Source organism: Acomys russatus, chromosome 19, assembly GCF_903995435.1.
Source record: "Acomys russatus chromosome 19, mAcoRus1.1, whole genome shotgun sequence".
NCBI classification, from domain to species: domain Eukaryota; kingdom Metazoa; phylum Chordata; class Mammalia; order Rodentia; family Muridae; genus Acomys; species Acomys russatus.
In genome coordinates, this window is record NC_067155.1 from 58,906,701 (window position 1) to 58,934,046 (window position 27,346).

Sequence of the window (27,346 nt, forward strand, 5' to 3'; positions counted from 1 at the left end):
TCAAACTGGCTTGTCTTCCTCTTGAGCTATGTCACTGTCACTTTGCTGCTCACCACTGTCATCTGTTGAGGGGGTAAAGATGGAACCAAATGATCTCAATAGTGTGGGACGGTGGGTCCTGCCTCCTGTCATCTTAGCAACCACAAGAATTGGATTTCATGGAGGAGGTTGAGCAGAGCATCTAACAATCTCCTTCATTTTGTTTTGTTTGAGACAGGGTCTCATGTAGCCCAGGCTAGCCCCAAATTCACTATGTAGCCAAGAATAATTCAACTTCTGTTCCTCCTGCTTCCACGACCAAAGCGCTGGCTTCTGCCACCACACCCAGAAGTCACTTGTTCACTGAATGCAGAATCCAGCAGGCTTGATGCTTGTCACCCATCATGCTCCTGACTCAAGACCAGAGATGGTCTCTCTCCTCTACTTACTCAAACTCACCTGCCCTCCCAGACATGCCTCGGTGCCACCTTGTCCCCAAACCCCAAAGCTGCTTGCTCCTCACTGAAGTACCTCTCCCCACCTCTCATACATTCTTGGAGGTAGGGGGTGTTGAGACAAGGTTTTCTTTATATAATCCTGGCTGTCCTGGAATTCAATCCTCAAACTCAGAGAGCTCCACCTGCCTCTGCCTCCCAAGTGCTGGGACTAAAGGTGATGTGCCACCAACACCTGGTTTCAGGATTTTTAAATGTGCCAACCATCTAATCAAACCCCTCCTTTAACACAAACTGGCCTAGGATTTTCTTTTTTTGGCGGGGGTGGGGGGTGGGGGTGGGATGTTGGGTGTTTTATTTTTTTTTGGAGACAGGGTCTTGGCTGTCCTGGACTCACTTTGTAGACCAGGCTGGCCTCGAACTCACAGTGATCTGCCTGCCTCTGCCTCCCTAGTGCTGGGATTAAAGGCGTGCGCCACCATGCCTGGCTTCGTCTAGGACTTACTATTAGCACTGGATAAATTTTACTTCCAGTTTAGTTTTCCCTGTACATTTCACTGTGCTTCGCTGCTGGTCTTAGCAGGCTGCCCACTCACAGACAATACAGGGCTTTCTTTCCTAGGCAACAATCCCCGTACTGTGTCTTCCCCACATACTTTGTTGGATGACTTCATCCCTGTGTGGGTAGTTAATACATGCTGATTATCTTACTCAAATGCTTGGGACCAGAAGTGACGTGGACTTTAGACTGTGGGTAATTTGCATGCACAGAATTAAGAGTCCATCGGGCGGGACCCACATCTAAACATGAACTCTATGTTTATTTCATAGTTTCCTTAAGGAGGTCATTTGTAGGTAATCATATAAAAAAATTTGGTTTTGGTCTTTCAAGACAGGGTCTCTCAGTGTAGCTGGCTGGCCTTGAACTCACCAGGATCCACCTGCCTCTGCCTCCCAAGTGCTGGGATTAAAGGCGTGAGCCACCATGAAGCATCATTCTTGTGGTGTACGTTGACACGGAAATGTCTTACATTTTACATTTTGGGAATGGAACATTCGACCTAGCATGGAGTCTCGGGTTCTAGACTAAACCTGAGCCAGCTAACTGTCCAAGGCTTTAAGAAACTGGCCCCAGGCCGGGCATAGTGGCGCACGCCTTTAATCCTAGCACTCGGGAGGCAGAGGCAGGAGGATCGATGGAGTTCGAGGCCAGCCTGGTATACAAAGTGAGTCCAGGACAGCCAAGGCTACACAGGGAAACCCTGTCTCGGAAAAAAAAAGAAAGAAACGGCCCCTACTCCTTAGAGACACCCTCTGGGAAAGCTGACGGCACAGATCTGAGCATCTCGAAGGCAGGCAAGCTTACCCTGGAGCTCCTGGAGTCCACTGCACATGCGGTCCAAGTTCCCATTGATAAGCGCAGTCACTCTGTGAACACGTCCATACTTGCTTGTTTCTCTCGGCATCTCCTCTCCTTCATTTCTCTCGTGCTCCACCTCTTCAACTACATCTTCCTTGTCTTCCTCCTCCTCCTCTTCTTCCGAATCCACCAAAACCATGACGTCACCCATGTCCTGTCCCCTAATTTCCAAAGAAGAAAAAAGTAATCAGGGAGTCATCTTGCCAACTCGAGCCCCGAAAACACTGGCTGCTTGCAATCGCTCTAAGACTATAGAACATTTTTCATGCGGTCAGCATGGCTTAGTTGTGACAATGAGATTGTAACCTTGGGACAAGATGTAGGCACAGATGGTGAGTTTATATACTGTCCCTATCCTATTGTCCCAAGCACCTACCTAACGCGGAATATATACAGATGCTGCATTCTGGGTTGGAGGCTCCAGCTCACTGGCTGGAGTGCTTGCCTATATATAATATGTGCAAGGTGGGGTATTCCTGTAATTCTAGCACTTGGGAGGTGGATGCAGGAAAATCAGAAATTCAAAATCATCTCTAGCTACCATAGGGAGTTTGAGGCAAGCCTAGAGATACCTAAGAACCTGTCTCAAAGAAACAAACAGACAAACAAAAGCAAACTCAGCTTCTTTCCTACAATGGCTTGATTTCCATCTCACTCCCGGAAGATCCTCAGGTAAGGTCCTCTCTCCCTCCAACTGCACGCGGGCTGTGTGCCCAGCAGCCTGCTGTGGAACTACGCTTGGCTTACCACCACTGCAGCCTGCTTTGCCCAGCCTCGCGCTTCTTAAGCAGAGAACGCTATGTTTTGAGCTGACCTTGGGCAGGGGACACACCTCATTCACAATTCACCATCCTCATACCCCTCTGTGAAATGGGGACCCTTGGCCCCAAAGCCATCCACCCCTCACAAGACCACAGTGGTGTCTCCTGGGAATCTAAGCCCCAGAACACACATCTGCCTGACAATGGCCTGGAACACAGAGCAGCCAAGGAGACTGGTTTCCCAGGAAAGACGGTTTTAGAACCAGTCATTGTGAGGAATGAGAGGAAAAGGGAACTACTTATCCTCGGATCCTAAATAAAGAAGAATTCTCTCTACTGCCCAGGATCACCTTGGGAAATACAATATACAAATTCCCTTTGTTTAGTTTTCCCTTACTGAATTTTCCTGTGGGGGTGGGAATTTCTGTGCATGCTTGGACTTGTCTTCAGAAGCACTGTATAAGCTGGTCTTCCTTTTAGCTCTTTTTTAGAAAATGAAAGAAAAGCAAACACCTGGCTCATGTGCACACATGGTCCACATGTTTCAACGTGCCCAACCCCTAGGCTCCCACTATAAGGGGACACGGGGCTCTAGAACCCATGAGACCCTGGTCTGAGGACAGACTCTACCATCTGCTTACCTGCAGAAACCACTCCTCTGGGTCTCCACCTTTTCATCTGTAAGACAAGCATGTCACCCCCACCCCAGTATGATGTCAAAGATAGAGACTTTCCCAAAATGCTTCGGAAGCTCCTAGGCCAAGGTCAGGCACAAGGTTGGTCCCATCAGAGTAACTACTGTTGTTATTACGAAAGGAATGAAAACAGCAGTGACAAAGAAAGACAGGAAATAGGCTTGGGATCAGAATCCCAGGAACACTCACCTGAAAGTGCTCCCTGCTGAAGAGAGAAAAGAAAACAGAAGTAAGTACCAGGCACATCACTTCAGCCTCTGTGTTTTCTATCAAACCAACAATGGCTGCCGGGGATGGATGACTCAACAGCAGGAGGACCTGAGACCAATTCCAAATACCAAAAAAAAAAAAAAAAAAAGCCAGGCAGAGTTGGACGTACCTGGAACCCAAGCATTAGTGAGAGAGACTGATGGAGCCTAGGAGCTTGCCAGGCCAGCCAGCTAGCCTAGCCAAAGGGGTGAGCACCCACTGCACAGAGACCCTCCTCAAGCCAGTAATGCAGCGGGGGCTGGGGTGGCAGCGCCATCCAAGGTCCCGCTCTGGCCTCTGCATTGGCAGATGTGGGCACATACACCCACACACAATACATACACACAGAAAGAGAAAATAACAGAAGTATAATTAAAGATAAAAAAAAAAAAAAACTCATATTGACAAAAGATGGACAACTAAGAAACATCCAGAATGTTTGAGGGTGCCCCCTAGGTACCTCATTACTGCACATATTGCTCCAACGAAGCGTTTATAGAACAGGGCGTTAAAAGTCGGGCGTGGTGGCGCACGCCTTTAATCCCAGCACTCGGGAGGCAGAGGCAGGCGGATCGCTCTGAGTTCGAGGCCAGTCTGGTCTACAAAGTGAGTCCAGGATGGCCAAGGCTACACAGAGAAACCCTGTCTCGAAAAACCAAAAAAAAAAAAAAAAAAAAAAAAAAAAAAAGAACAGGGCATTAGCTGGAAGCTGGGCAGAGAGTTGCCCTCCCACCCACAGCTTTTTGAATTTTTATTTGTTTATGTCTATATGTATGGGTGTTTTGCCTGCTGCTATTATGTCTGTTGTGTCCAAGGAAACTGGGTACCCTGGAAGTGAAGTTACAGACAGTTGTGAGCCAACAGTTTGGATGCTGGGTATCAAACCCTGGTACTCCGGGGAGCAGCCGGTGCTTTTAACCACTTTGCCATCTTCCGGGCCCCACCGAACAGCAATTAAAAAAAAAAAAAAAGCCTGAAAGCGAAGCCGGGGAACCCAAGGGGCTCTTACCTTTCCAGCAGAACACAGGGCTGTAGTACAGCATGAGCCCAGAGACAATGGCCAGTCCCAGCAGGAGGAGGCTCACCACGGTCCCCACAATGGCTCCGATGTTCAGAGGCTCTGTAAAGAGACCACGCCGTGAGCGCTTTCACTGGCCACACACAACCTCCCTCTTCAGCCCAAATCCACTTCTTGTCTTGTCCTGGGTTTCATGTGGGTATAACCAAGCTCAGGCAGGGAGAATCTATGGAGTCAAAGGAGGCGTATAAATCAAAGGGCAACTGCAGAGTCAAGGGGCTCCAGGGGGACCAGACGCCAGCGAGAGTCAGTATCACAGTAAACAGGGCGATCAACGGACCAGGACAAAGATTCTGCTTCTTTGTTTTTAGAGACAGGGTTCCTTCATATAGCCCTAAGCTGTCCTAAAACTCATTTTGTAGACCAGGCTGGCCTCGAACTCACAGAGCTCCAAACACCCGTCTCCCAAGTGCTAGGATTAAAGGTTTGCGCTACACCACTCACTGACCAGCCAGGACAGAGAATTTAGGCACTGGCCGCACACATAAAAAGAAATATGAGCCAGGTGTGGTGGTGCACGCCTTTAATCCCAGCACTGGGAAGGCAGAGGCAGGCGGATTGCTGTGAGTTTGAGGCCAGCCTGGTCTACAAAGTGAGTCCAGGACAGCCAAGGTTACAACAGAGAAACCCTGTCTCAAAAAACAAGAAAGAAAGAAAGAAAGAAAGAAAGAAAGAAAGAAGAAGAAAAGAAAGAAAGAAAGAAAGGTAGGTAGGTGACATCTGGGTGTGGTGACACTGGCCTGAGGCAAGAGGATCACAAGTTCAAGGCCAGCCTGGTCTACAGAGGACGTTCCAGACCTGGCCAGGGCTGTATGTCAAGACTCCGTCTCATTGAAAAAATAAACATATGAGAGACGCTTGATATTACCCTACAAGTGAACAGAGGACACAGAGGCAGATGGAGCTCAGTCAAACCTTGGCAATGTGGGAGGGGCAAAAAACAGGGTAGAAAGCTGACCCAGGCACACACCAGCCCACAAAAACCAAGTCTGAACTAAACCCTTCACCATGGGGCCGGGGGAATGTTAAGATGTCAGAAGAAGTGTTGGGCGGTGGTGGCACACACCTTTAAGCCCAGCACTTGGGAGGCAGAGGCAGGCGGATCTCTGTGAGTTTGAGGGAAGCCTGGTCTACCAAGCGAGTCCAGGACAGCCAAGGCTACACAGAGAGACCCTGTCTCAAAAAAAAAAAAAAAAAAATCAAATGGTGAAAGTGTACATCCATCTCAAAAAAGTTTCCCCTAAAAAATGGCTTTATGATTTTTCATCAGTTAATGTTTGACTCACACACCTGTTTAATGTATCTTCACACCCGGGACCCTGGAAATTTTTTTTGGACAAAAAGTGAGAGAAATGTCTGAGCAGCTCTGGCCTAAAGGAACTGCCTTTGTCTTTTTCTTGCTCCCTCCCTTGCATCTGTTTGTCTGTCCTTCCTTTCTCGTTTTCAGACAGCATCTGTAGCCCAGGCTGGCCTCAAACTCTCTATGTAGCTTAGATGACCTTAAACTTCTCATTTTCCCTTCCGTGCCTCCTGAGTGCTGGGATTTGGGGGCGGTGCCACCAGGCCCAGTGTACGAGGGGAAGGAGACGAATCACAGGGCTTTTACGTCTTAAGGCATAAAACTGTTAAGATCCGAGCACTGTACACAATGATTCTACACCTTGCCTTTCCGCCTCGGGAAGCTCCATATACACTGCAGTGGGACAGAAGAGAGCTATGTGCTCACGTTCCTGTTACAAATCACTACAGATGTGAGCGTGCACATATGTGCATGCGTGTATATAGGCATGTTCCAGTACACATCCTTGGTGAGTAAAAAGGGGTCATTTTTTGTGTCCAAGGCATATGTCAGTGCTTCCAGGAGTGCACACTAATTTTCTCAAGCCACAGGCAAGAACACGTGCCATCGTCACTTGGCCACGGCCCACATGGAGAGAGGCCCCGAGGCCACCCCCTCAATGGTGCAGGTGCTCTGAGGCGCTCAGTCTCTGGGCTACCCTCAGCACCTACCTTTCACACTCAGCCAGATGTCTACTGCCCTCACCCCCACGAGGTTCTCGGCCCGGCAGACGTAAAAGCCTCCGTCCAGGTCCTGGGAGCAGCTGTGGATGGTGAGAGAGGAGCTCTGGCCGTGCTGGGTAATGAGATGGCGGGGGCCGGGCTCAACGGCGGCCCCTGGGTGCGTGCGGTTCCTCAGCCACTGGATCCTGGCAGGTGGGTTGGCTCCTGTCACTTGGCAGGTGAGCGTCACGCTGCTCCCCACGAAGCAAGTTTTCATGGGCTGAGACTCGAGTAAGGGGCTCGCTGGTGGTCGGAAGAGGGGGAAAAAGAGGCCAATGTTTCATGAGTCCAGGCCTATCCTTTCCCGGGAAAACAATTAATGCTCCTAATTCCCACCCCCACCCCATGTTGGTTCTCCAGAACGAAGCCTAAGATCTTATCAGGTACTTTCTGCCAGTAGTGGTGGCACACGCCGGTAGGATTTGCTCAAGGAGGCAGAGGCAGGAGGATCATGAGTTCGAGGCCAGCCTGGGCTTAAAAAAATTTCTACACACAAGGAGCCTGAGATTATTCATTCCCACTTTGTAGAAACGGAAACTGAGGCACAAAGAAAGCCAAGCGAGGTGCTCAGTCACAAGTTAATAAAAGATGAGGCTAAGACACAGGCTGACCCACTGCCCTACTTTTCCTAGGATTGGGAAGGCTGCTGGGCCAGGAGGCTTTCCATACACCACCAATACGGTTCTGGGTGAAACCAAGTGAGCTGATGACCACGGACCCTGACAGCCTGGGTCACACCGGGCTCGTCTTACACACCTAGGTAGCGGAAGTACACGGCCAAGGGAAATGGCTCCCCGTGTAAAAGGGCGTGCTGCCACGCCTGACACCCTGAGCTGGATCTCTGAGATGCATGCGGCAGAAGTGAAAGCAAAAAGTTATCCTGACCTCGATGCTTGCACTATGATGCATGGAGACATACACACACACACACACACACACACACATGAAGTAGTACAGGTTCACTGGCCATGTTAAATGCTGACACACAGGCCAACAAGGATTAAGAAGTTAACAGGGTAGCTGTTTCCTCGCCTTGACGTGACAACTGCCACAGGGGCTTGGGTCTTCTAGGAGCTTGAATTGCTCTTACTTGCTCTTTTTTTTTTTGGAGCCAGGGATTCTTTGTGTAGCCTTGGCTGTCCTGGACTCCCTTTGTAGACCAGGCTGGCCTCGAACTCAAAGAGATCCGCCTCCCTCTACCTCTCCAGTGCTGAGATTAAAGGCGTGCGCCACCGTGCCCGGCTGCTCTTACTTGCTCTCAATAGCAGCCCCGTTCTTCTCCCTTCATTGCTTTTGTTTTCTGTCTTGTTTTGGTTTCTTTGAGGCAATGCCTCACTATACAGTCCTGGCTGGCCTGTATCTTACCAAGTAGACCAAGCTGGCCTGGAACCCACAAATACCACTTGCCTCTGCTTAAAGATGTGCACCACTATGCCCCACATCCTTTGCAGTCCTTGGCCCCATGCCCCTCCTCACATGCTTTGAATGTCTTCCTTCTGTGACCTCCCACCTCCCTCTTGGAAGGACCCACAGGATGCCACAGGGATTGTGGGATAATCCTAAATGTGTACACAGCCTCAAGGGACCAGGGCACAGCTTCCTGCAAGTGGAGTTTTGTTCTGGGGACCCCAGGGCTGCCCTGGATGACTAACGACAGCCTCCTGCTGCACAGCTATGAATTGCCTCGGAACATTCCTTGCACGAGAGAGGAGGGAAGATGAAAAACTCAGGTAAGTTACTGAGTCACGCATTCACTACGCTGGACTCTATGCCACCCGTACCCTAGCTGTGGTGATTGGATGTTTGTTTCCGTCTCCCCAAGAAAAGCCACACAACACCATGAGAGGAACACAGAAGACCGGAAGTGGTCTATTTGTCCTCTGCAGGAGAACCTCTCTCGAATGCAAAGTCTTCCTGCAGGGCTAGGACAGTAGCTCTCAACCTTCCCAACGCTGCAGCCCTTAAATACAGTTCCCTGTGTTGTGTTGAGCCCCAACCATAAAGTTATTTTCGTTGCTGCTTCCTAACTCTACTTTTGCTGCTGTTATGAACTGCAGTGGAAATACACGATATGCAGGATATCCGATATAGAAACCCCCAAAAGGGTCTCAACCCACAGGCCGAGAACCACTGGGCTAAGATGGCACCCTAAAGAGATTTCTGGGGTCCATACTGTGATACTCTTGAGATCCTGCCTGGTAGAACGAAACCACGCTCTTGGCTGCGGTCCCAAAGCAGAAGCTAGGACGTCAGACCCGGCACCCTGGGAAGAAGGGGGGAACGGGGGAAGAGGAGGGAAGGGGCCAACAGGCTTGGAAGAGCCTCCAAGTTTGCTGTGGAGGTTAGGTCAACAGAAGAGAAAAGCTTGAGGCCACTTGGGAAACTCAGGAAAGATGTGAAAGACGTTTCCTCAGGGCTGGATAGACAGCGCCTTTCCTCCTTCTCTGTGGGAAACCCAAATCTTTTGAGTCCTGAAGCCAATATCAGTGGCAAGCCTCAACAGTATGCTAATATTCTGGGGCACTGAAACCAGAGTCTGGAAATGTTTTTTTTTTTTTTCCCTCCTCCTTAAATAAGTCCCCTGGTGACTTTTCCTCGGCCCAGAAACAGAGGTCATGCTTGGAACGAGACCTGACAAGCAGAGCACACTCACTCTTCCAAATGTCACCCACCCGGCTGAAGAACCGGCTGAGAGCTGTTAAAAGCTACACTTGGCTAACTCTATGTGAACTTTGACACAAGTTAGAGTCGCGGGAAAGGAAGGAGCCTGACTGAGAAGATGCCTGCGTAACATGGGACTGTATGCTAGGCAAGCCTGTAATTTTCTTATTTAGTGACTGCCATGTGAGGGCCCACCCAGTTGTGGGGTGGGGCCATCCCTAGGCTGGTGGTCCTGGGTTCTATAAGAATGCATGCTGGCCAGGGGCCATGGCATACCCCTATAATCCCAGCAGTCAGGGAGGCAGAGGCAGGTGGATCTCTGTGAGTTTGAGGCCAGCCTGGTCTACCAAGCAAGTCCAGGACCTCTCCGTGGCTCTGCATCAGCTCCTACCTCCAGGTTCCTGCCCTGCTTGAGTTCCTGCCCTGACTTCCTTCCATGATCAACAGTGACGTGGAAGTGTGAGCCAAATAAACTCTTCTGCTTTGGTCACGGTGTTTCATCACAGCAAGACGAACACTGATGTTTTTGCACAGGACCTGGGTTCCATTCCCAGCGTACACATGGCAACTTACAACTATCCCTAACTCCTGTGTCCAGTGGTCCAATGCTGTCTTCTGGTTTCCAAGGGCACCAGGCACACACGTGGTACACAGACATACATGCAGGTGAAGCACCCATATAGACAAAATGTCACACATACTTGACCAGCATAGTACCTATCCATTATAACAGTTTTTCTGAGAGAATGCAGTGGGCAATGATAGGAAGAAAGGCTGGAAAAAAAAAAGACAAAGCCGGGCGTGGTGGCGCATTCCTTTAATCCTAGCACTCAGGAGGCAGAGGCAGAGGGATTGCTGTTGAGTTTGAGGCCAGCATGTCTACAAAGGAAGTCTAGGACAGCCAAGGATACACAGAGAAACCCTGTTTCAGAAAAACAAAAAACAACAACAAAAAACAAAAACAAACAAACAAAAAACATGGCATGTGAGTGCCTGGTAGAAATGAAACCACACGCTGGGGTTGGATGTGGGGGCCTTCATACTGCAGTCTGCCAAGGGTGGTCCTTCACCCAGGGTTCTTCACCAACTGGATTTTTTTTTTTCTTGGAGACAGAGTTTCTCTGTGTAGCCTTGGCTGTCCTGGACTCATTTTGTAAACCAGGCTGTCCTGGAATTCCGAAATCCATCCACCAGCCTCTGCCTCCTCAAATTCCAAAATCCATCCACCAGCCTCTGCCTCCTGAGTGCTGGGATTAAAGGCGTGCGTCACCACACGTGGCTGCCATCAAAAAGACTTGTAGGCCACTCTGAGATGTCTGCAGTGGAGCACTGTGGCTCTCTGTCTGTGGTCCCACTATGTTGGAGGGTGAGGCTGGAGGACCACTTGAGCCCAAGCGAGCAATCCAGCAATCCAGCTTTCCTTTTTATCTCTCAAGAGGTGAGGCCTTGGGCCTGGAGATCAGCAGGAGGACATCTTACTATGTGTGAGATCTACTGTCTCCAGCCTGACCCCGAAAAAGAACAGAGGAATCTGATAACTCTCCCCCAGTGCCCTTGAAAATGCAATTCAGGTAATAACTCATTACTAAGAGATAAGAGTGTTCCAGAAGGCTGACCAATCCACTCCCAAGGCTAGGTCCTACAAAGGGTACATCCGCCCGGCTCAGCCCGGCTTGTATCGCTGGCTCCTGGAAAAGTGGGTCACCACACTGAGAGGGCACTGTGGCAGCCCATGGAGGGTGGTCCCACATGGAAAGGAGACAGCTCACCAGGCATGTGAGCGTGCGCACCCGGGAAGCTTACCTTTTTCATAAATTCAGCACCCTGATTTCCAAGTTTTCTGGCTGGAGACACACACACACACACACACACACACAAACACAGACACCACACCACACAACTGCATCCTACCAGGAATCTTCAGGCAACAAACGTTTAAGCCACCAAGGTCGGGTGGGGGGTGGTATTCCTCTGTTACGTAACAAAGAGGACAGACAGAGCCATCGTATCTGTCCTGCTCACTGTGCCAGGCTGAGTGAATTAAAAACGAAGGCACAGGTACACATTCAGTGTTTGCTACGATGAAAAACCTGAGCCAGGCATCTTTAAACTTTGCAGGCAACAGCCGCGAGGCACAAGAAGTGAGAGGAATTCTGGGCACTCCAACACTGAGTTTCTCTCCCAGGACTACCATCAAACGATTCTTTGAGAAGAAAGGAAGACAGGTGAACCCCCAACCCGGGGACAAAGCAAGGCAGACTCACAGATCTGTACCACGCAGCTGGCTCCCGACTCTGGTCCCACTATGTGGCTCCCAACGCATTTGAACTTCTTGCCCTCCGACAGCTGGGATGGGCTCAGTGTTTGCAGCTTAGAATTCCCCACGATCGTTCCCCCAGGTTCTTCGGTCCACAGGAAGGTCGGGTCAGGGTATCCCCCATCCCAACTACAGGTGAGCTCCAGGGTGGCCGAGTCCGAAGACACCTCCACAGAGCACTGAGGGGCTGATGAAGGGGGCCCTGTACAGGAACAGAGGAGAGCTTGGTTCACCTCAGACTCTGAGTCAGACGCCAGGGTGGGTGGGTGGGTGTGTGTGTGTGTGTGTGTGTGTGTGTGTGTGCGCGCGTGCGTGCGCGCGCGCGCATGTCAAGGCCAGGGTCAACTTTGGATGTTGTTCCTCAGGGGTTTCCCACCTTATTTCTTTTTTTTTTTTTTTTTAAGGCTGGCTACTAACCTGTTTTTAGACAAACTCAATTTTTTAAAAATTTTATTTATTATGTATACAATATGCATCCAATCACATTATAGATGGTTGTGAGCCACCATGTGGTGCTGGGAATTGAACTCAGGACCTCTGCAAGAGCAGTCAGTGCTCTTAACCACTGAGCCATCTCTCCAGCCCCCCCCCCCACCTTATTTTTTGAGCCAGGGACTCTCACCAGCCTGGACCTCGCCCAGCAGGCTAGGCTGGCCGGCCAGTGACCCCAGAGATCCTGGTCCTTTCCTCCTCAACATGGGGATCACACGTAAAGGCCGCCACACCCTGCTTTTTACATGGGTGCTGAGAACTGACCTCGGCTTCTCATGCTTAGGGGCAAACACTTTTCCAACAGCTGTCTTCCCATGATAACCCCCAGCCAGCCTGCTTGCCTTCCTTCCTTCGTCAGTCCCTTCATAGGAAATACTGGACTGAAACTCATGCTGGTCCTCCTGCCTCAGCTTTCCAAGTGCTAGGACTACAGGGATGAGCCACCATGACCAGTTTGGTTTTGTTTTTTAATATTTTGAAATGCTACCACATTTATTAAAAATAAATGTATGCAGCTCTGTATTAAGTTTCCTTCTATGGCTTGGAGGACTCTGCTACATTCCAGATAAGAACACGCTTCTAGGGCTGGAGAGATGGCTCAGAGGTTAAAAGCACTGGCTGCTCTTCCAAAGGTCTTGAGTTCAATTCCCAGCACCTACATGGTGGCTCACAACCATCTATAAGGAGATCTGGTGCCCTTTTCTGACCTGTAGGAACATATGCAGGTAGAACACTGTATACATAATGAATAAAAATAAATCTTTAAAAAAATAAAAGAGCCAAGCGTGGTGGCGCACAACTTTAGTCCCAGCACTTGGGAGGCAAAGGCAGGTGGATTACTGTGAGTTCGAGGCCAGCTTGGTCTACAAAGTGAGTCCAGGACAGTCAAGGCTACACAGAGAAACCCTGTTTTGAAAAACCAAAATAAATAAATATAAGAACAGGGTTCTAGAAAGGATAACCCTCATCTGACATTCCAGGTATGTGCACGTATGTTGAAAGAGGCAATGAAACATGTTAGGATCTGTGCATGGACACGCGATGGAGTATTATACAGCCCTGAAAAGAAACGGAGCACTAGAACACACCACAGAGCCACAGCACAGAGGAAACCGTGAGGCAGAAGAAAGCGGTGCTAAAGCTGAAAGGAAGGCGTATAGATACAGTTCATGGAGGGGCGTGCCGCTTACGCACAGTAGACCAGGAGCTCGGTGGTCACCTTTCGCTGTCTCCCGCTGAGCACGTTGGTGGCCAAGCAGGTGTAGTTGCCTTGAAGGTTCTGGGACATCAGCATCAGGGTGAAGCTGTTGTCCGACAGGTTCTTTCCGAGGAACTCTGAGATGTTGTGGGCTTGGATCCACCACTCCACCTCGGGGGGAGGCTGCGCAGCACTGCGGCAGCTGAAGTCCACCTGGGAACCCTTGGTTGCGTACAGGGTGCCATTAGGGAGGGCCCCGGTGGCTGAGATGTTACAATCAACATGGGTGGGGCCACCTGGAAATAACAGGAGGGTGAGAATGGGTAAGAATCACCACAGTGGCCGGGCTTGGGGGCGCACGCCTTTAATCCCAGCACTTGGGAGGCAGAGGCAGGTGGATTGCTGAGTTCGAGGCCAGCCTGGTCTACAAAGTGAGTCTAGGACAGCCAAAGCTATCACAGAGAAACTTTGTCTCGAAAAACCAAAAAAAAAAAAAAGAATCACCACATCACCACAGTGGGAGTCAGAGCAGCTCAATAGCTCTAGGCGAACCAAACAGGAACAGTCTACGGACATTAGCTATGTGACAAGGCTGGGCAGGTGTCTGAGGATCTCCACTCATTCGATCTTGGACAGTTTATATGATATTGGCTACGGACAGGAGAGTATTTCCAAAAGAAGGCCTTCCCATTGTTTTTTTGTTTTTTATTTGTTTCTCTCTTTTTGTTTGTTTGGGGTTTTTTTTTGTTTGTTTGTTTTGTTTTGTTTTTTGTTTTTCTCGAGACAAGGTTTCTCTGTGTAGCCTTGGCTATCCTGAACTCCATCTTCGAACTCACAGCAGCGATCTGCCTGTCTCTGCCTCCCGAGTGCTGGGATTAAAGGCATGCACACTCGGCTTAAGTGTTTTGAGACAGGCCCTGGCTGGCCTAGACTCATTTTGTAGACCAGCTGGCCTTGAACTCAAGAGATCCCCCCTGCCTCCACCACCCAAGTGCTGTGGACACACGCATGTGATGCTGTTCCTGGGCACTATGCAGGGTTTCATAACCCTAGGTAAACACTGCCAACTGAGCGGCATCCCCAGCTGCAGCTGAAATACTGTACACATGTGTACGTGTTCTCCCCCCCCACACACACACACAATCTTGTGGTGCAAGCTTTTAATCTCAGCACTTAGGAGGCAGAGACAGAGGAGGTTGATCTTTCTTTGTGAGTTCAAAGCTAGCCTGGTCTCCAGACCAAGTTCCAGGACAGCCAGGGCTGTATGGTGAGTCCCTGTCTTAAGAAAACAAAACCAAAAAACCAGAGCCTACTGACACAGCTCAACTCAACAGTTAAGAGCACTGAGTGCTCTTCCGAACGACTTGGGTTGGATTCCCAGCATCCACATGGTGGCTCACAACACTCTCTTCTGACCTCCACACAGGCAAAACACCTATACATGTAAAATAAATTAAAATAAACGAGTTTATAAAACCAATTAAGAAAAAAGAGACAAAAAAAGAACAAAAGCCTAGCCTTGCCAAGGAGCCAGAGCCATGGCTCAGCTGTTAGGTACACATGCTGACCTCGCAGATGACCCAGGTCCCAATCACCTACATGGCCACTCAGAACTCCAGCTCCTGGGATCTGATGCCCTTTCCTGGCCTCCACGGGCACGAGGCACACACATATTGCACAGACGTACATGCAAGCCAAACATCCCTATGCGTGAAACACCTCCCTGCCAAGGAAGAAGGGTGTGGACAGAGAAAAAGAAGTAACACTCAGGGCTGGAGAGATGGCTCAGCAGTTAAGAGCACTGACTGCTCTTCCAGAGGTTATGAGTTCAATTCCCAGCAACCACACGGTGGCTCACAACATTTCACAATGAGATCTGGTGCCCTCTTTCTGGCATGCAGTACATGCAGGCATAATACTGTACACATAAGAAAGAAAGAAAGAAAGAAAGAAAGAAAGAAAGAAAGAAGTAACAAACACTCGGGGCTTAAGACTGACCTCCTACTGAGGCCCCACAAGGACCTATATGCAGATGTCAGGACGGCATCCACCATGCCCCAAACCTGTTACCAAGGCTCACTGGTCCTCGGCCTAACACAACTGTCATCCTCTGTGAAATGGAGGTGGTGACGGCAACCTCCAAACATGGCCGCTAAATGAGTTTATATGGTGACACACTCTGAATGGTGCCTGGCACACAGGAAGCCCTCTATAAAACGCCAGACCTCATCATAGCTCACCGTGATTTCTTTTTACTTTTCTCAGTGCTGGGAATGACATGGAGGGCCTTATACATGCAACGCCACAAAGCATCCGACAGTGAGCTATTCCCCACCCAGCCTTCAATTTTCTTGAAAGCCCCGCCACCCCCCAAAAGGTAGTATATTGTATTTGTGCTGTATTACCCAGTGCATCTGAGACCTAAGTTCTCTTCGGTAAAAAGCACATCCCCCGGATGGAGAAGCAGCTCAGAGGTATAGCATGTGCGGATGTGTGGAAGGGGCACAGGTTCTGGATCCAACGGGGAGCACCACAAAGGGGATGGGAGGAAGGAAGAGGAGGAAGGAGAGAATGAGGGAAAGGTACGGTGGAAGAGGAGGAGGAAAAGAAGGAAGAAGATTGAAAAAAGGGAGAGAGAGCCTTTATCCCAGCACTTGAGAGGCAGAGGCAGGTGGGCCTCTGTAAATTCAGCATTAGCTGGGTCTATATAAAGAATGTACAGCTGAGCCGGGCGTGGTGGCGCACGCCTTTAATCCCAGCACTCGGGAGGCAGAGGCAGGCGGATCGCTGTGAGTTCGAGGCCAGCCTGGTCTACAAAGTGAGTCCAGGATGGCCAAGGCTACACAGAGAAACCCTGTCTCGAAAAAACCAAAAAAAAAAAAAAAAAAAAAAAAAAAAAGAATGTACAGCTATACACAGCCAAAGAGAGTATATATGTAGGCCAGGCCAGGGCTACGTAGTGACACCCTAACCCTGCTCAAAATAAATGAATAAATAAAATTTATCAGTGTTATATATATGTATACATATATAGAGGAAGGACAGGAAAGAAATCTTACATAGTTGCTTTGCCAATTCAAAAACATTAATGGCGGCTAGGCGTGGTGGTGCACGATTTTAATCCCAGCACTTGGGAAGCAGAGGTAAGTGGATGGTCTCTGTGAGTTCGAGGCCAGCCTGATCTACAAAGTGAGTTCCAGGACAACCAGGGCTGTTACACAGAGAAACTCTGTCTTGAAAACAAAACAAAACCACAAAGACATTAATGAGTACACCCAACAGCTGCTCACATTAGCATGGCCTCATGTGCCGCCTCTCCTCAGACAACTCTCCTTTAGAAAACAGGCCAGGAAGGTCAAAGCTCCAGCAAAGGAATTCAACTATGGCTGGGGAGTTTAGTCTAGAAATAGGTCAGCGGGGGAAAAATCATTTATGGGATGCAAAGATTTTCCTACACAGGCCTTCAACGGAAGGATCTCCTTTTCCCTAGGCCCTCACTAAGTAGCCCCAGGCTAGCCTCAAACTTGAGCGCCTCAGGCCTCAGTCTCCCAAGTGCTGGGATCACAGATACAATATCCTTGCCAGGTGGATCTTTGGGAACCATATTTCCTATCTCCCCTAAGGGTCTGGGAAAACTTTGATGGTGACCTGGGAGGTGCCTGAATGCCCCATTCACCACTGCTGGCTAGTTGGTCAGGTATGTGGCTCAACAGGTCCCAGGGCCTGTCTTCCACTGGCATTCCTCCAACCAAACAGGGTTCAGTTGGGCTGGCAAGACTCTAGCCGGGTGTGGCGGTGCACGTCTTTAATCCTAGCACGTGGGAGGCAGAGGCATGTGGATTGCTGTGAGTTTGAGGGCAGCCTGGTCTACAAAGAGTCCAGGACAGCCAGGGATACACAGAGAAACTGTCTCGAAAAAACAAAAAAAACCAAAACAACAACAAAAAAAGGTGTGCACCACCAAGGTTAAAACTACCTAAAAAAACCAAGACAGGTTTTTCTCGGTGTAGCCTTGGCTGTCCTAGACTAACTTTGTAGACCAAGCTGTCCTCGAAATCACAGCAATTTGCCTGCCTCTGCCTCCCAAATGCTGGGGTTAAAGGCAGGTGCCACCACACCGGTCTAGAAGAGTCTTGCCAGCCTTGGTGTTGGCGGACAGTCCCTTAGTATTCCAAACTGAACCCTGTTTGGTGCAGGGTTTTTTTGTTGTTGTTGTTTTTTGTTTTGTTTTTTTTAATTTGAATTGAGAAAGCCCTTGAATGTCGCATCCTATCCTCCACTTTCTGAGTGTTGGGATGGCAGGTGTGCACCGACACACCTACCTCTTCTGTGGCTCTGGGGATGAGTCCAGGGCTTCATGCCTCCACCTCACCCTTAGGCACACAGCACCACACACTTTGAGTGTGCCCACACCAGGTGGGCTAAATCCCTGACCCCACCCTTACCCCCACCCCCACCCTCCAGGAAACCTGACCCCCAGAGGTACAGATGGTAACAGTAACACAAGCCTCCCAGCCTGGACACAGCTGGACACATGCGTCTACAACACGTCTTGGAAATCCAAGGTCACTCACAGATAGAAACCTGCAACAGCCCCAAGGCCAGGTTATCAACCATTTCAGTGAAAGGATAAAGAAAACCCAGGGCCTGACTCTCACTGAGTCCCATGCACGCACCCACCAGATGGAAACTGGGAGAGGTGACTCAGGCCTGTGACCCAAGCCATGAGGAGGCAGAGGCAGAGGCAGGAGGATTGCTGTGAGGCATTTTGTTGTCACACTCTGCTTTTTGGTTTTCTCAAACAGGGTCTCAAGCAGCACAGGCTGGCTTCATGTTTGCTAAATAGACAGTGATGACCTTGAATCATGACTTCTCCACCTCTCCTTCTAGAGTGCTAGGATATTACCTAAAACTAAGTTCATCTCTTACCTACCAAAATACCTCCCTCCCTCTTCTTCTTCCTTCCCCCCTTTTTTGAATGAAAGATCAAAGCCTGGTCTCTTGCTTCTGATAGGTAAGCGCACTGCTTACTAAACTACAGGGGGGGGGGGGGTGTTGGGCTACATAGCAAGACCATGTCCCATAAAAGAGCTGGCTGGGCAGGTAGTCTTTGCCTTTAATCCCAGCGCCCAGAAGACAGACACAGGCAACCTCTGTGAATATAAGACCAGTCTGAGCTACACAGAGACACACATGACCTTTCACCTGGAAGAGGGGTGTGTGTGTCAGAACAAGAGAGGAAGGGCAGAAAGGCCAGGAAGTAGCCTGAATGCTGGGGCCCTGCGATGCACTTTTCCCATGGGAACCAGTCATCTGCTTGAGCAGCGGACCACCCCAGGCGCATGGCCAAGGTCCAAGGTCACTGACAGATAGGAACCTGGGAACAGCCTGGAACAGCTTGGCATTTTTCCTCCCTGGTGTGCACTGTGCCAGTTTGCCTTATCAGTACGTGGGACACAGCAAAACTCCACCACGACCCTGAACTTCACAGACCATAAAGCCAAAAGCTGAGGAGACCACAGGCAGCAGGGCCAAGCACCCAGAGCCCAGGTGTGCAGCCCTCAGAGACTTAACAGTTGACAACAGGCAGCACCACGCCCTCCCAGGAACGCAGTGCCTCAACAGGCAACGTCCTTAAACTTTCTGAACAAAAGGAGACAGAGTCCCCACCCCACTAACTGAGGAGCATGCAGGGAGGGTCTGTGACTCAGGACCCTCTGGGAGGGTCCCAGGTAAGATCCCAGGCGGCTCTGCTGCAGATGAGCAATGGGCACCCATCTCCAGTTTCCGTGGAGAAACTGCACCAACCACCGGCCCACAGTTCCCAGTGGGTGTGTGCGCCTGTGTGTGTGTACACCAAGTGTACAGGACAGAGAACAAACCTGGCTGCAGTTCCTCAGATACCAGCCAGGTGTTTTGTTTTGTTTTCATTTTTCGAGACAGGATCTCTCTGTGTTAGCCTTGGCTGTCCTGGACTCGCTTTGTAGACCAGGCTGGCCTCGAACTCATAGCAATCCACCTGCCTCTGCCTCCCAAGTGCTGGGATTAAAGGCCACCACTGCCCGGCCCTTGTTTTTGTTTTTTTGAGATAGGTTTCTCTACGTAAGCCAGGCTGGCCTCCAAGTTGCCCAGACTAAAACTGTCTGTCACAAAAGCCCACACTCCTGACAGTGACTTCTTCCCCTGGCTCTCCCTGCCTCCCCAACCAAGCCCATCCCCACCGGGTCCCACTTACTGGCCACCCGCAGCCACACAGGGAACCAGCGGGTCTCGTTCAGAACCTCCTGGCAGCTGTAGTTGCCGTCATCCTGCAGGCTCAGTGCCTCAATGTGCAGGGCAGCTGCATCCTCTAGAGTGAAACGAGGCGCAGCTGGAGGGAGGCTGGAATTGGAGGACAGGAGGAAGACGGGCTCCGAGTCAGTCCGGTACCAGGTCACCAGGCCCCTGGGTCCTGTCACGTTGCCACAATGTAGCCTGATATCTTCATGGACTTCACCGATGGCCACAGGCCCTAGGTCTGTAAAGGGAAAGTGGGGGGGGGGTGTTAACACATTTTTTTTTGGTTGATGGGCAACAACCCTTCGGGAACAGTGGGATTTTCTAACAGCATGGGGGTGTGGTGTGTGTACATGTGTGTGTGCGCGCGCATGCGCGTGTATGTGTGTGTCAGGGTCTCATGTAGCCCAGAATGGCTCTGACCTCACTACATAGCTCATGCTGCCATTAAACTTCTGTCTCGCCAAGGCTACACAGAGAAACCCTGTCTCGAAAAAATAAACAAACAAGCAAACAAACAAACCATAAACTTCTGTCTCCATCTCCCAAATGCTGGCATCACAGGCTCTGCCACCACATCCAGTTTATACAGGGCTGGGCACTGGACCCAGAGCATACAAGTGCTCTAACAGTGAGTCAAGTCCCCACATATTTTACCAAGCATTTTAAACAATGTCATATGGTTTGAATGTAAAATGTCCCCCCGCCCCACAAGGTTCCCAGCCCCAGCTGGTGCCACTGTTTGGGAGGGTTATAGAACCTTTTGGAGGTGGGATTTAACTGAGGGAGTGAGTCACCGCATCTGAGGTTGATAGAACTACACTTCCTGTTCCCTCATGGAGAAAAGTCGGCCTCAAACGCCTGGGGCCATGCCTTCTCTATCATGATGGACTGTGCCCCTTTGGAACTGTAAGCCAAAACAAACCCTTCTAATCCTGTAAGTTGATTTTGTCAGGTATTTTATTACAGCAACAGAAACGGACCACAAACAAGGGGGAAGGGAAAGTGCCACGTCATCAGATCCTCTGCTATCCACAGGCCTAGCACCAACTACAAGGCAAAAAAAAAAAAAAAAAAAAAGCCCTCCATGGGGCAGAGCTAGGGTTCTCAGAGGTTCCAGCTGCCAAGTGCTCTTGATTAGGCTGTGGGCAGACTGTCCTGACATGTGAGGGCCCAGGCAAGATCAGCAGAGCTGCCTATGCAGTCCTCCCAGCGGTGTTGAGCACTACCCTGTCCACATGGCCATCTGTTAGGCCACAATTACACATCGTTAGGCAGCAGTCTTGTTGCCTAGACAAGCAGATGGGGTAGGGGTGAGGACAGACCTTGGTCTCCTTCCCTCTGGGATTAGTCACTTTGGGCTGCTCCATGCAAGAATGGGTTGACAACAAATACTTACGCACACTGGTAAGGCAAGTCCCATGCTGGGCTCTGGGGACCTGCTGGAGGCGAACAGAACCACCATCCAGTTTACAGGCTGGGGGAAAACAGATGCAAAACTGGCACGGAGGAGAGAGGAGAGAGACAGGGAGACAGGTAGGGCTCCCAAGCCCACCTGGGTATATGACAGGCAAGCCCTTCAGAGTGGCACCTCAGAGGCAAGTAGGCATTGGGTGGATGCCGAAGGAGCCAGAGTCCCAGGCAGAGGAAACAGCCAATTCAAAAGCCCAGATCAAAGCCAGTCATGGTGGCATCCATGTGGAATCCCAACACTCAAAGGCAGAGGCAGGAAGATCAGGAGTTGGATGCCAGGGTGGGCTACACAGTGATACCCTGACTCAAGGAAGCAACAGGGTGGGGGTGGAGTAGAGAGTTGTCTACCTGCTCAAGTCCGATGGGCAAATGGCAGTTAATTGGGGGAGGGGGTTAGTCAGTAAGTAACAAAAACCAAATGCACTCCATTTTTACTGACAAGTACAATGTTCTGGAACTTTCCACGATCAACACCCAATTTTAGGGACACCATGAGGACAGGGATTTGGGCAGAACCTGCTGGACTGATAAAAATATCCTGGAGATAAAAACAAGGGTAGTTGCTATGCACCATACCGTAGCACACAAGCAGAAGATAAATGACAACTTTCAGGAGTCAGGTCTCTTTCCACTGTGGGGGGATGGAGGGGGTGTCCAGGGATAGAACTCATGTCATCCAGGTCTATTTTGCCTTACAGTTCATTATGACGGGGTCTAAAGCAGCCATAGCTGAGGATAACCATAAAATTTGGATCTTCTTGCATCCACTTCCCCAGTGCTGAGATGATGGGCGTACACCACGGCCACCTCCACACTTGGTTTAATGGGGTTCTGGGACTCAGGGTTGCATTCGCACTAGGCAAGCCTTCTACCAAAAACTGACTTACAGCCCCCGCCCAGCCCAAGGGTAGATTTTATGGTTTGCAGACTACATATCAATAAAATTATTGTAAGAAAAAAGAAACTGGGGCTGGAGAGGTGGCTCAGAGGTTAAGAGCACTGACTGTTCTTCCAAAGGTCCTGAGTTCAATTCCCAGCAACCACATGGTGGCTCACAACCATCTGTAATCTAATCTGATACCCTATTCTGCAGATAAAGCACTCATATGCAATAAATAAAATAAATAAATCTTTAAAAAAAAAAAAAAAGAAAAAGAAAAAGAAACTGCTATCTGCCTTTTGGCGACCTTGCCACGGAGTGTCTGAGCTGGCTTCCTCCATTCCTGTGATAAGAAATGGCTCCTTTCAAATGACATAGGAGCTGGGTGTGGTGGCGCACGCCTTTAATCCCAGCACTTGAGAAGCAGAGGCAGACAGATCGCTGTGAGTTCGAGGCCAGCCTGGTCTACAAAGCAAGTCCAGGATAGGCAAGACTACACAGAGAAACCCTGTCTCCAAAAAACAAAACAAAAACAAACAAACAACAAAAAAAACAAAAACAAAAAATAACCAACTAAAAGGCATAGGTTGGGCGGAGCTACAAGAAGGTTGGGCGGAGCTACACAAAGGTTGGGCGGAGCTACAAGAAGGTTGGGCGGAGCTACAAGAAGTCCTAAGTCCGCTCATCCTAATACTACTCCTGAAGGCCTTCAGGCCAGAAAGAACAGGGGTAACAGGCCAGGCCGTACCTGTAAGGTAGAGAAACCCATAATACTAGCCACTTTCAAACAGCATGAGACACTTAAAAGTTGTAATTTAAAAGTCCGCCACAGGGGGCTGGAGAGATGGCTCAGTGGTTAAGAGCACTGTCTCCTCTTCCAGAGGACCTGGGTTCAATTCCCAGCACCCACATGGCAGCTCACAGCTGTCTGTAACTCCAAGATCTGACACCCTCACATTGACATTCACACAAGCAAAATATCAATGGACAGAAAATTAAAATAATAAATAAATTATTAAAAAAAGAAAAAAAAAAAAAGTCCGCCACAGCTGAGCCTGGTGCCATAGGCCTGCAGTGCCAGGAACTGGAAAGCCAAGGCAGAAGGATGAAGTTCAAAGCCAGCCTGAGCTACGTTAGTAAGACCCTAGGGCTGAAAAGGGTGGATGGGAGGAAGTGGGGGTGGGGGTGGGGTGGGCGGGGATGAAGGAGGATCATTGTCAAATCATTACGCTACCAACCCAGGTTCCCACATAGCAACCCCCACCGAGGAAAATATGCACAGAGCAGCTGCCCCTTCCTAACCCTTGGCAAAGGAATAGTGGTAGACTGTCAGCCTGGACCAGTCCTCACGAAACTTGAACCTTGGAGCTAACATCTTCCCCAAGGAAGACAATGACCTGGCCGATCTCCTTCCTGGCTCTGCCCACTCCAATGCTTCTAACTACCTAGCTGAGAATGGCCTTAGATCATACAGCATTGGAGAACAGTTATCAATTGGTGATGCCTGTCATGGGCAAGGAGAGGGTGGCCCTGAAGATACGTCAATTCCACACACACACTGATCGATACATCCTCATTTCACCATTGCCGTTTTAAGCTCCACATGTGTCCCTACAGATGCGGGATAGTCACAGTCTTGTGGGCAGTGGGTCAAAAGGATTTACTTGAATCTCAGACACCAAAAGCAAGACAATAAAGCCTAGCAACAGGGCTGGTGAGATGACTTGGGGGGGGGGGGGAGGTGCTTGTCACCAAACCTGATCCCTGGAACTCACATGGGGGAGAGAACTGACTTCCACACATACCATGGTACATCCATACCCACAGAGAAACAAATTAAAACATTAATTTAAAAAAATTAAAGTTTGGGGCTGGAGAGATAGCTCAGGGGTTAAGAGCACTGTCTGCTCTTCCAGAGGTCCTGAGTTCAATTCCCAGCAACCACATGGTGGCTCACAACCATCTAATGAGACCAGGTACCCTCTTCTTGCATACAGGCACACATGCAGGAAGAAAACACTATATGTATAATAAATAAATAAATCTAAATAATAATAATAAAGGCAAAGTAACATTTGTGCAACTTGACATAACTCACAGTCCAGGGGACTCTCTGTTGTAGCTCCAATTTTAAAGTCACATTACAGAACAAGAAGAGTGAGATATTGGGGGCTGGAGAGATGGCTCAGTGGTTAAGAGCACTGACTGCTCTTCTAGAGGTCCTGAGTTCAGTTCCCAGCAACCACATGGTGGCTCGCAACCATCTATAATGTGATCTGATGCGCTCTTCTGGCGTGAAGGTGTCCATGCAGGCAGAACACTGTATACATAATAAATAAACCTTTAAAAAAAAAAAAAAGTGAGATACAAACTCTTGGGTGGGGGGATCTAATGCAGGACTCAAGCAAGCTCCCTGCTTTCCTCATGCTAAGCTAACTCTCCACTACCAGGCTAAATCTCCAGTCCCAAGATGGCCGCTCTTGATACCATCTGTAGTTACACAGCTTGAGTCATACCCAAACATGCATCTTTGCCAGGGAATTCTCCTGTAGCATGGCCTGGGGTACACTATCCAGGTGACGGAGATGAAGGGTCAGAGACATGAGTAGGTGACTCAGGAAAGAAACTTGTCCTTGTAACTTGAAAAAGAGATACACGTATCTAGCAAGCACCTAGGCATCCAGCACACAGGTAAAGCTGGCCAGGGGGGCTGGACTAAGTTACTGAGCAGACAGTTCCCAGTAGTCTTAGCTTGGGCTCCTCCCGGCTCCAGAGGCTGGGAACACTTGGGAGAAGACTGACAGTGACCCCTAACTCCCACCCTCCTCCTTACAGCAGAAGGGTCACTAAGTCGAATGCCCAGAAAGGCCATTGGACGCCATCCATGACTGGAGTCGGTGGTGTGCCCAAGTGCTGAGGACTGCCTGGGACACATGCATCACCCACAAAAAAATTTTTAAATCCATGACCAAAAAGGATTGGGGGATACCTCAGCAAGAAAAAGTGGAACAAATTTGGGGTCACATGTCCTAGGTAACACAGATGACCACTGCCCAGCCCAAGGTGGGGAAAGCTGTGTTGTCAAACCCTCAGGGTCCCCCTCCCTTTTTTTTCCCTTCCATATATTCAGGGGAACCTAGTTTACTAGGCAGTGTTGCTGAGTTTTAGATGACTGCTAAAAACAAATATAAATTATAAAAGGATAGCAATTAGGAACTTTTGCTCACCTCCTATCCGCAGAGGGATAGCAGGTGGGTGGGGTGGACCCGGGCACGCGCGCGCATACACACACACACAGCATTTCGTTTCCCCGACCCCCACCTCCGAATCATTCCTACACACAGTAGACACGAATATAATAAACTCAAAACATCCTTTTCCAATCTTTTTCCAATCTACACATTTCGCTAAGCAGCCCCCAACCCCCACCCCGCGCGCGCTATTTTTTTTCTGCAACAGTTCGGCGGGCGGAGGTGAGGTACATAAGACCATTCGCCAGCTCCGCCTCGTAGAAGGGGAATTTTTGGTCAAGTCTGAAATTAAAAGGGAAAGAGAAAAAGAATGGAAGAGGAAGGCACGGCTTGGAAAGCACGGTCGGGTCGGCACAAGTAGACTGCACTCAAGGAGGGTGTGGGGAAGCCACTCCACAAGTTACAGGTGTAAGGCCAGGTGAACCTGGGGGAAGCCGGGAGACACAAACCGGAGTGTACGGTGGGGTGCGCCGGCACCACGGGCAAAGCCAGAACGCAGTTAGGAAAGGAAAGAAGAAAAAAAAAAATCACTTTCCTCTCCACGTGCGCTTCGGTGGGTCCTGCCGTATGTGATTTTGGGGCTTTTGGATCCCCAGGTTGAGGGTGGCGAGTCCCTTACCTGCGGAACCCTGGCGGGCCAGCAGCACCCCGAGGCACAACAGGATGCGCACTCCGGCCATCGCTCCCGAGATGTACACCAGGGAAAGCGCGGGGTTCTGGGTGCACTGGGCTCCTAGGACCCCCTGGCCTTCAACAAGGGGCTCCCAGGCTAGGACGCTCCGGCCAAGTCCCGGCGATCGCCTCCCGGGCGCGCGCCCCGCCCCTGCGCCTAGCCCGCCCGGCTGGCGGAAAACAACAGGCGCGGGCCCCCTCCCGCCTCTCCGGCAACTTCCTCCACCTTGGCTGGGAGGAGGGCCTTGTGCGATGATCCCAGTCCCGCGGGGCCTGGGAGGAGGCGGCCCGGAACCGTGGCCCGCTGGTGCGGGACGCACTCCCGGGCCTGTGCAATGCGCGCGGGCTGCGGGACACCGGGCGCTGTCCCAGCCCTGCGGCTCTATCGCACTTGTCATCTGGGTTCTCGGGTGCAGGGGCGGGCCACAGCGCCGCCATCGCTCAGAGTCCAGGGAAAGATGATCCTTCGACAGTGCGGCCAAAAGCAACCACGAGACTCGGGTTCTCGAATGAACTTGGGTCAAGACCACAGGGGAAGAGCGAGTTTTGTTTTCAGGTGCTCCCACGCCTGTCCCTTTTGCTCTCCCCACCCCCATCCTGGCCGATCATCCCGGGAGCGCCACATTTCCGGGCTCAGCTTTCTGGCATCCCATCTCTGCGTCCTGGTGGACACCGACACTGCTGGGGCCTAGAGCGGCTCTGCCCTTAAAACAGCTCTTGAAAGAAACTTCGTGCTCAAAACAAGAATGTAGTCATCGCCGTGGAATCCACTCTGTGGGCTCTCGAAGGTGGGCGTCCCTTGGCTCACGTTCTTCCAGCCTTTCTGTGTGCTTATAAAATATGCGGAAGGCTGAGACACTCAGAGGTATCCCTGCGCCCAGCCCTGGGTTCCATCTCTATCACCTCAAAGCCAACCAAAGTAAAATAGGGAGAAAAGGCTAAATGACTTGTTGAAATGCTCAGGGTTACAACACCCCGAGTTGCCTCACAATATGTATTAAATAAACGAATGTTTATTGTAGTCTGACATTTCACTCAGTCTTCCACCTTCAGGGAACCCTCCTGCCTCAGCTTTCTGCATGCTAGGCTCACAGAAGTACACCATGCCACCACAGGTCTGGCTAAGTTAATTGGTTTTGTTGTTTCTTGAGCCCTACAGGCAAACATCCTGGCCAGAAGTCATCAAGCTGGCCATGGAAGCATTGCCCAGCAATGGTTTCGCTAAGAATACAGAACGTTCTAGAATCTTGGTTGTGCCCTAGTGAGGGGAATTTCACAGACCTGGTCTAGGGAAACTTGCTGACTCAACCAACTTGAGGGTTTTGGGTTTTGTTTTTTTATTTAACTAGGTGCAGCCTACTACTTACTCCCTGGGGTTGCTCTCTAAGGCAATCTGGTTGGTGGTAAAACCAGAACTAGATTCCACTT

At 50.1% G+C, this 27,346-nt stretch overlaps 1 protein-coding gene across 1 annotated transcript; it reads right to left on the reverse strand.

Annotated features, from left to right (window-relative positions):
• On the reverse strand, nucleotides 1-26,759 carry Vsig10 (V-set and immunoglobulin domain containing 10). The gene is made up of 9 exons (XM_051162155.1): nucleotides 25,778-26,759; nucleotides 19,602-19,945; nucleotides 13,363-13,662; nucleotides 11,624-11,878; nucleotides 6,648-6,941; nucleotides 4,569-4,679; nucleotides 3,500-3,515; nucleotides 1,801-2,015; nucleotides 1-62 (listed from the first exon to the last, which is right to left on the reverse strand). The coding sequence occupies exons 1-9, from the start codon at nucleotides 26,512-26,514 to the stop codon at nucleotides 1-3; spliced, it is 2,334 nt and encodes a 777-aa protein (XP_051018112.1). The 5' UTR covers nucleotides 26,515-26,759.
• Nucleotides 26,760-27,346: the final 587 nt, after the last annotated feature.

Bases quoted from the DNA above. Each gene is read 5' to 3' on its own strand.
- Vsig10 (XM_051162155.1), bottom strand. From the start codon at position 26,514: ATGGGGGTGGGGAGAGCAAAAGGGACAGGCGTGGGAGCACCTGAAAAC. The intron at 4,680-6,647 runs GTAGGTGCTGAG...GTCTCTTTACAG, and splicing joins CATCTGGCTGAGTGTGAAAG to AGCCTCTGAACATCGGAGCC. The intron at 63-1,800 runs GTAAGCTTGCCT...CCCCCTCAACAG, and splicing joins TGGACTCCAGGAGCTCCAGG to ATGACAGTGGTGAGCAGCAA.